This window comes from Malurus melanocephalus, unplaced genomic scaffold (assembly GCF_030028575.1).
Source record: "Malurus melanocephalus ecotype Western Australia unplaced genomic scaffold, MMel_1.1 scaffold_66, whole genome shotgun sequence".
Taxonomy (NCBI): domain Eukaryota; kingdom Metazoa; phylum Chordata; class Aves; order Passeriformes; family Maluridae; genus Malurus; species Malurus melanocephalus.
The window spans coordinates 2,639,801-2,649,684 of NW_026623298.1; the positions used below are offsets into that span (position 1 = coordinate 2,639,801).

Here is a 9,884-nt window from a genome sequence, read left to right on the forward strand (position 1 = left end):
TCATTGCTGTATCATTGACAGTTTCAGTTTGCCRCTGTTATTAATTAGTCACTGAAGCACAATTCTGATTTGTTTGATGAAAGATTGCTCTTAAGTATTTCTTCTTTAGGATTTAACTGTATTCTAGTTTCCAGGGATTCAAACCTTGCATTTCCTTTTCCTGCTGGAGACAGAGCCTTTCTGTGTGACACAGGTTGTTGGAGTTATGTAGGCATCACTTGAAGTTGCTGTTAGTGAGACTCCTAATAACTGGTATAGATAGAACTGTACTGTCACRTCTTATTACTTTTCACTTGTTAGCTGCTTTAAGGATTAGAGGAGCTCATGATGGTGCTAAATAGGTTGTATATTTATGTGGAGTGATCAACAGGGATTTCTAAATAAATCTGGTGTTCCTGTGAACTGAACTTGCCCTGTATGAGCCAGGAGGTCGACCAACTCCAGCAGTTCCAAGCACTGTGCTGTGTTGTTTCTATGCATAAAACCAAAAGATCTGTCTGGAAATACCCTGCTCTCTGCTGGAGAGAGCAGTTGTAGCTGCTGTTACAAGACAAGCATAGCCCTGCTTTCCTTTGCAGTGTAAGAACTGAGGGCAGGCACCTGCCTGACACTGGAACCTGTCAGGAACAGTAGCTGGTGGCCTCTTAYGCTGGCTGTGCTACCAGGAGGGACACAGCCACCTTGGCAGGGCACACCACTTAGGCTTCTGAGCCTGGCCAAGAGGCAAACCTTGGTGATGTTGTCAATGGCAATTTAATAAATACCCATTGTTTTCCCACAGYGGTGCTTTACTGAAGTCTGTCACGTCCCAGGACCAGGTCCTTCAGTCTGTGCCTTTTTGCCAGTCTCTTCTGATTGTACCAAACTGAGTCATCTCCCTTTGGCTTGACAGCAGAAGAGGCCGGAAGAGTTTTGCCTTAGATTACCYGATGGTGTTGTGTGTTTCTTCTTGAAGTTTTCAGTTTCTCTCTTCAAATGAACTMGTGTGAGTGGGGTTGCAGATGTCTTCTGACCTCTTAGATACTTGCCCTAGCTGTTGTACCTTCCCAAAAACATTTGGGGCATTTGCAGCTTGCTTTTTGTGAAAAGCCCTACAAAAAAAATGCTGTTCTGAATATACCTACCAAATCAGGTATCATAAGTCAGGTAGGAGGAAGAAGCACAGATTTGAAAATTCTTACMTGAACCCATGGCTCCAAGCAACTGAACAGCATCAAGACTTAYCAAGTTTGGCACGTGGCCTCCTGCAGAAACCTAGCATGCTAACAARGTTAGGTTCTGAATGGAGTTACTCAGCATCTTATTGGCACCTGAAAGCAAGACTTCAGTCAGTTAGGATGGATGCATCTCACCTGTCTTTAGACATCCACGGAGTAAATGGCTGTATCTAGCTGCCAATGCGGCTTGCTTTTGTATTCACCGCAAAGAAACAGGCACATTTAGGGCATGGTTCACCTGACCTACTTTACACATCTATGTGAARCTCATCCTAATTTTTTAGTGTTTAAATCCTTGTGATTGCTTAAATGTACTGCCTATTGGTGTATTTAAAATTTCTTGTGAATAATCATRCTGTTACAATAGTCACAATTTGAAGGCTGCCAGTAGTGTATTCATATTCTTCTGGCAGAACAAAACCTCTCTTTTTGTTGAAGTAACMTGTTGTAATTCTGATTTTCTACAGAAATTGTGTGGAGGCTGCTTGTGTTTGTTGGAAATTCTGACCTGATTATGAATGTTGTCTTCTTYTGCTCCAGACAAACTCCGCAGAAGCATGCCTAACCTCGCTCGGATGCCAAGTACCCCCACCATTAGCAGCACTGCTGGCTTTGCTGGTTCTCCTGTCACTGTGAGGAACAGTCAGAGCTTTGACTCCAATTTACATGGAGCYAGTAACGGGATTTCAAGGATGCAGTCRAGTAGTRAGTACCTCTGYTMTTCAGCTGCGTKTAAGGGATCAATCAAGTGATAGAATACACGTCATGGTCACTGATGCTTTGTTCCATAAAAAATGAAAAGGAAACTAGTTTTGCACCAGATTTTAATATAGCTCAGGATTTTCAAAGTTTCTGCTTTGGAMAGCRAATTCTGCCTGTCTTGTTACTGAGACTTTCTTCCTTTCTTTTTTCTTTGTCCATTCATCTTGTGTCAGCATTAAAACCAGTATTATAATAAGTAGTRGTAGTGTAGAAACACTAATAATGCAATTAATTAAGCTCACATTTTTAGTTTTAATATTACAATTGAAAACAATTTGAAATTACAATTGAAAGTTTGTACAATGCTGTTTGTACAGTACGCTGTATAAACACTRTYTTAGAATACATGMACTGTYTCCTACTGAAGTTGATCCTCTTTCTTCTGAGGAAATGCACTAAACAGGGTTTTATTCTCAAGTACAATATACTTATTGAGTGGGGAATTAAAATTGCTCTGTAATTGGTTTCATTTAGATGACTTATCGATGAGAGGATGAAGGAAGATTGATCTAGTAGATGAATTATTAATGTGGTTTGTGAACAAGATCAAGATCCAAACGCATCTTTTTTAGCACGGGTTCTCTGAGAGGAAGTGGGAAAAGTAGATTTCATTGGGCACAGGCAGATGAAACAAGGAAAGAAAAAAGAATTTAGGAAGAAAGGATTTAACTTATGTTGTTTCCAGTGAGATTTTGGAGGGAAAAGTTGGCAAAAACTTTTCCTGTGGGTGTTTTCTTTCAAATTCGAGCACAAGTTACAAATGTCTTCAAAACAATTAAACTGCCTCTTTTCCRGAAAATATTCTTGACTGATGATTTTATTTTGTTGTCTTTTGTCCTGCTTGAATAGGAGAATGGAAATAGTGCAGGTTCCCACATGGGTTTTCAAGGTTGTGCTTTGAGAGTTTAATTTTATTTTTTAGAAACAGATACTTCTTTGCATGTTTATGTGCTTTTATATGTGTGCACGTAAAAAATTCCATTCTTCTGAAATACTTCTTTAAAACCATCTATGATTAAAGGGATTTGCTGGGATGTTTTAGGAGCCATGTTATGATAAGAGTTCCATAACAATATATTGCCAGTATAGTTTAATTGAACCACTCCCCTGCAGTTTTTCCTGTGTCTTTAAATGGTTTAAAGATGGCCTTTTTCAACAACTTGAAAAAGGATTGCTCTAAATGTAGTGTCTTTGTTTATRTGTTTCAAGCTTTTGACAGTTTGCTTGATACGTGGACTTGGAAACTGATGTGTGCCAAATGTACACCAGAGGGCAGGATTGGGTAGAAAAAGCTATGTATAAAGCTTCTGGAGCTCATAGCAATGATTTAATATGATAGTTTACATAATATCTGCCTTGGAATATCGTGTGGCATTCAGGGCCTTTTATAGCCTTTTTATTGTTTTTATGCATAAAGCATAAACTTCTGTGATGCTTCAAAATGCTTTAAWGCAATGTTGCTTCAGCAAGATGTGGTTGTTGCAAGCCACATTTTTTTGTTACAAAAATCAAAATCGTCTAACAGTGACTAGTTTCTGCCTTCAGCTGTTTCTCCTGTTTAAAGCTCYAAGTGTGTGGGTGGATTCAGTGTGCTTATAATGGCTAATTTAATCTCTTTGAGGGGAGAAATAAGGATGAATATGGACTGGGTTTTTTTTCAGGATGGGGGTGGAACTGGATATTTTAGTTCAGTGTAGTGCTACTGGATACAGAGTTGGATCTGAGAGGTTTTTCAGCAGTTTGTAATCAGCAAGTAAATTGTATAATGCTGTGTTTATCTTTATTCAGATCTATCTAGAAATGACCATTACTACCTGATCTTATTTGTTGCATACTGACCTTGTTATTTCCTTTTCTATCACTCTTTACAGTTCCATCACCAGGACAGCTTCAACACAGAGTTCACAGTGTGGGACATTTTCCAGTGTCTGTCAGACAGCCTCTCAAAGCTACTGCCTACGTAAGCCCCACCGTACAAGGTAGTAGYAACAGTAGCAGTATTCCAGTGTCCAGCAACTCACAGTTGTACTCCAACACTGGGATCCCAATGCCAAACAAGACTGCTGGTCAAGGCGTTGTAGGGCGGAGTGCTCTTCCAAGACCATCGCTGGCTGTCAATGGGAGTGGCATTCCCAGAAGTAAAATTGCACAGCCAGTTCGAAGGTAAGAGTTAAACTGGTTTCAGTCTCTATGTGGATGGCTTAGGCTTAAATTGTGGGGTTTTTTTACCTCCTGATTATGAAGCTATAAAACATAATTTTCTGTCTCCCAGTGCTGAGTCACTGAATGGATGGAGATTGCTTGYCAGAAATAGTGATGGACAATGCATRCTGSTAGTTCCTGGTAACTGTGATAATGGATGGTGTGTAATCACATGCAAATAGGAATGGATTGCCACCTGTTTGGTCAGTAAGAGATTCAAAYGGGAACGTCCTCTCATAAACTTATGTGGTTTACCTTCTCCTGGACTTGTGCCTACTGCTGTTTCAGTGTCACAGCATCAGCAAGTCTTAGTGATCAAATAGAAAGAGTTGCAGTCCTGTTGCTGTAAATAGCATTAGTCTGTAAAAATATAAGTTGTATCATTACAGCATTGTGAGGAAGGAGATATCCTGGATAGTACAGTCTTGGGTTGAACCAACATCTTTTCAATTCCAGGTGGGAGACGATAGGTGTGCAGGGAATCCTGAAATATCACATRCTTGCATAAGCTGTACTGTTAAGCAAATGCATTTTTTTGCATGGAAAAAATAAAGAGAAATTCATCTTCAAATGAACTATTTTTAGGTCAAGCAATAAGCTTGGTGAAAGAGATTGTGTTTTAATCACCTTATCATAGCGGGGAGTTAAACTCTTAGCTGCATGTTCTGTAATTAATAGGAATTAAGTCTTCTCAAGGAAAAGCTTCTCTCAACTTGTGTTAACTCCTCCAGCTATTTCTTCCCATTGCACACATCTCTCCTCTTGTGAGGGCCTGCTGTGTGACCACCTCATTTTCTATTGGATGGACTGTCACTGCTTAGCTCTCATAATTTTCATACTTTTCACTACATACTGGCTAGATCCAGAATAGGTTCAATTGTTCACATTCTCTCTTTGGTTGAGTTACTTGGGGATTACACTGATGTGACTGACAACAGATTTTGAGCAACCGCAGTGAAACTTTGATAAAGAGCGGTCAGGTTTCTTCTTTGATGAAGACTGCACCATGAGATTTCTATTATAACCTCCTTTGCTCTCAGCTGGAACTCTCTCAGTTAGAGTTCTTTATAGTTGAGRGTTTTCTTTCCTTTTTTTCCTTTYCTCCACTTCACGTTCTTCTGCAGAGCTCTTAAATCTTTCATAGCAACATGTGAGGAAGCCTTTCTGGGTCAGGAAGACMTGTCCCTTGCTACTTTGTAACTTCTCAWATAACAGACAATATTAAAGAAAAAYAAAATTAAGAGKTTTCAGTGGGAGGGTGAGACACTGTACTCTCAACAYTGTTTTTATTAGAAGCCAATTTAAATCCGTAACAAAGCTATTTGTAGTCCAGAAAGTCTGGGCTCCTGTCTCATTCCCTTCAAATGTGCCTTAGCAGCATTCTGCGTTGCCATAGAGCCAAACCAGCCATTGTTGAAGRTGGATGGTCTGTGCACTGTGAGAATGACAAGTTCATAGGACTTGAAAAGCMCAGGTAGACTGGAGCTCAGCCTACAGTCGTTTAATTCTATTGACACCCTCGTTTAACACCCTCCTTTAATTCTATTCATTCATTTGGAAAAATACAAGCTGTTTCAGTTCAAAAACTTTTCTTGGAAGGAATTCAGTTGTCAGATTTTTTCACTGTGGTAATTCCTAATGAGTGGTATTTCTGATTATCAGTTTAGGAGTCTAGCTTCTTTCAAGCTTAAATAGTGTTTTCAGTCATGACTATTAAAAATAGAACAGGTCTTTTGTTTTTTTAAAATAAATCAGATGTTCAGGGAGAAGTGCATACTCAGAGAAAATCTGTGTCTTCCTACCTTTGGCCAAGTTATTAGTATTTTAGATACTTAAAATGGGTTGTTAGACACATTATATTGGGGTCGCATTAGGGAACTTCAGTGTTTACTGCATAGGATAAAACATTGGAGGAGACAGTGCTTTTAGTAATTTGTAATATAAAATTACGATAGCCAAGATAAATGACTTGGCTAAATATTAACTGCTTTTCCCCTTACCAACAGAGATTCAATAGTGTAAAGAAATTGTGGTGCTWCAATCCATCTCTTAGCCTTAGAAGTCAGCAGCTTTTTTTTTTTTCTTCTGTTGGTTGGATCCACACAACCCATAGCCCTTTCCAACTCCCAAGCTCATGGCTTCTAGAAACCCCACCTTCCAGTTTCTCTGTGTTTTAACCTTATGCAGTGTGGGGGCAGCTTCCCTTAGGGCAAGGTRAGCAGGGAGCTGAGTGGGACAACTGGACTGCCCCACAGTGCCCAGCCTAGAGCAGCATTGATAGTGATCTGGGTCAGCCAGCACTCCCAGTTTCCAGACAGGTCCAGTGATGAAGCAGATTCCAGCTAAAGCCAGAAAATTGATCAGCAACTCGGGTCTGGATCATGCCAAGTACCAGGCACAAGTGTGGCAGGAATGTACCCATACCTGTGGAACCAGGGCTTGCTCGTTCCTGCTGCCTTGAGCTGGAGCCAGTCACTGCTATCCAGCTGGTGGTGGGAAAGTGGAAATGCCCTACAGCTGCTTCAAAACTGTGTTGTCTCAAACAAYGTGACATCATACTGACAGCTTGTGCTTGTTTGAAATGGTTTTCAGTGCTGGTACTTTTTCTATCAATGCCCTGTGGTAGAGATTCACCTCTGGATACGTAGCAATTATTTTCAARGTACTTAATTATTCTTTGTGTTTGCCCTCTTGGTTTGTTTGGTTTTTTAAAAAAAAATATTATTAAACATAGTTTTTGTTTTGGGAACAAAAGGAAGCAGCAGTTGCAGAAAACAGCAGACAGGTTATGTTCTTAGTTTCAAGTCACTGGGTTTGTATGAAAGATAAATGATGCTACACCAAAGTGGAGTTGCACAGAGGCAGCTTGGCTCAATCTAAATTTAACCAACGCTTTTACTTAAGTGCAGTGTTTTTGCTACGAAAAAAAGCACTTGTAGCAGAGAGTTGAAGCTGTTCTCATGACTGATTTACCAACTGCCTGCTTTATAGCATACTTCTGCCTTTTTACAGCAAAAAGTGTTTGGAAGGGAGAGGAGGCATTGTTAACTTAGATCAAAAGCTGAGTAGTGTGGAAACAAGGCTTGAGATCTGCTTTTATATGAAGTAGTTTCACAAAATTTGAAAGACTTTTCAGCAAATTCTGGTATGACAGAATTCTGGTTTTGGCACATTAGAGCCTGCTGTGTTACCAGTGAGTTGGCAGTTAGATCAAGTCAGATGGTATTTTTTCCTTTTTTTAGTTTCACTTCAAATAGTTGCCTCCGTAGTACCTGGAGGGTTTGGAAGATGGTCGGGAAGCATTTTAAAAGTCCTCTTTGATGAGTGAGAGATGCAGCCCAGGTTTTAGGGTGGGGACACACAGGACGGTGAGTTCCTGTCAGAAGTGATAGTGCTGGAGCTGGTGGCTCTGGAAGCAGATTGTCACATGTCTTGGATAAAAGGGTCTAGACTGTTTTATATTAAAAACTCAGTAGTTTTCTTCAACTGATAAATCTCTTTGCTGCTTGCGGARTGTTTTTTTATACTGCTGATGTTTCATGAGCAATTCTGAGCACAGTAGCTTTTTGGAACATGTTCCAATTAGATCTCTGCTGCCCATGGTGACAAAAGTATGTTTTTATTGTCTTTAGCGCTGAAAAACCAAATCTTCCCATCTAGAGGTGTCTCATGCATGATTAGTTATTCACTCAATTCCTTTTTACAAATCTTTCATGCTCTTCTCATTGGAAGTGGCCTTRATTTCACCACAGATCTTTATATGTGTATTAATCTGTAACCAGAAATATACCTGAGTGATGTCTCTAAGCAAGCCCCAAAGCCATTGTCACTGCACAAGTAGATGTTGTCTTTTACCTTGATGTTTCACATGAAATATGACTTGATTTCCCTTTTTATTTTTTTCCGCCTGTCATTTGGTTAATACAGTTTTCTTCAGCCTCCAAAGCCACTGTCATCACTCAGCACGATACGGGATGGGAACTGGAGAGATGGCTGCTATTGATGAAGGATACCCCTCAACGGTGGAAAACAACATAATGTGGATTTTATTACCCAGCTGGCTGGGTAACAATGATTTGGAAAAGGAGGGTTATACAGTATTATGTCCCTCAGGATCTTAATCTGTAACCATCTACAATGCCATGTCATTTTTAAAAAATGAACATCTTATCAAATACTAAATATTGCACTTGATAGTTACCTGAACAGCTGCATTGTTATCGGACTAACAATGGCAGTGTTAGCATTTGGAACTGAAGAAAGTATTACGTGTGTGCAAAATACAAGAATAATTCATTGGAAAGAACTAGGACATTTTGCTTTTGGGCAGCTTTGCCATACTGAAGTTCTGAGATAATTTATTCAGTGTAAAGGCATCATGCGTTTTATTTTGAATTTTGGGGTACCTATGTATGTGCTTGAATTTTTTTCTAGTGTTTCCAGTACATTTTATTTTGTATACTTAAGTTCATTTAAACTTGCCTGAACCTTGAACTACAGAGAGATAATTTAACTTTTTCTGTGCCATAAATAATATTTTTGGGGTAATGTACTTTTTTAGCACTAGGAACATATCTTACAAAATCTTACCATTGGCAATATAAAACAGTATATTTATGTTGCAGAAGCACAAAAAAAAAGGTAGCATTCACTGGAAATTGCCATCCAGCTGGGTCAGCATGGTTTTGTTGGTCTATCACCATTTGTTGAATTGTTAATTTATTGTCATAGTGTTTTGTATTTAAAATGGCAGCATAAATCACATTGCACTTACAAAATTACAGTGATCTCTAAAACTACTGTTGATTTTCAGTACTTTATTACAAAGAATAAAATTGTAATGTTTTATTAACAGTTGCTTATGGAAAATGAGTTTTAATGCTAATCTTTTTGATAGATCTTTTACAAAATCCTATTGCACTAATCAATGCTTTCTTATAATGGCATATGACTTAATATTTGATTACAACTGTGTATACTGCTGTTTTGGAATGTTTCAGGAAATAAAGAATCTATTTCAGCAATAATGCTCTTCTTCAGTGTGCAGTGTAAACATTGCCAAAGTTTAGCATCTCACATCACTTAGCTCCTGAAGTATTTTACTTAGCTTTTGTAAAGATTGTGCTGGATTTTTTGCAAATAGTACCTGTGCTATATGAAAAAAATATTTTAAAATTATGTTAGGAAGCCATGRTATATGTAGAAGACAACTATGTATTACTTTCAAATCAATCTTACTATGATCTTAAGACACTTTTTCACTTTAATGTTTAGAGCGTGCAAGCACAAATGTGACTTGCAATGGGAAACAGTTTGTGTACTTTTCACAATGGCTATGAATCTCAGTTTTGCTCTACAGTTACTTGAGGACCTGAGTTTTTGAAAAGGGCAAGCTAAAATAAAAATCAAAGGGGAATGATTTAGTGATGAGTAAAACTTCTGTTACACTGAGAAGTGATGTATACTAGTGCAGTAGGATCCAGGCATAGCATAGCATTGTTTAGCAGAGATGAACAGTTAAATTTTTCACACAGAAGTTTTTTTAACATAGTTATTTTTTTTTCTTTTCCAAAAGAGCAGAAGTGTTGAAGAAGGTTATCAAGAGCACTCAAAAAAAGAAATTATCTCTGCACAGGTAAGTATTTAGGCAGGAGTGTGCCAAATTCACATTGTTCATTAGCTGCTTTAATTGGAGGAAATTAC

General features: G+C 38.6%; 1 protein-coding gene across 1 annotated transcript in view; it reads left to right on the forward strand.

The window, feature by feature from the left end:
- Positions 1–9,569, forward strand: part of SLAIN1 (SLAIN motif family member 1) — a 49,076-nt gene extending 39,507 nt beyond the window's left edge. Inside the window, exons 6-8 of the mRNA XM_057366517.1 lie at positions 1,758–1,922; positions 3,851–4,142; positions 8,109–9,569. Coding sequence (XP_057222500.1) covers positions 1,758–1,922; positions 3,851–4,142; positions 8,109–8,184 — 533 coding nt within the window. The 3' untranslated portion in view covers positions 8,185–9,569. The remainder of the gene's footprint in view (positions 1–1,757; positions 1,923–3,850; positions 4,143–8,108) is intronic.
- Positions 9,570–9,884: the final 315 nt, after the last annotated feature.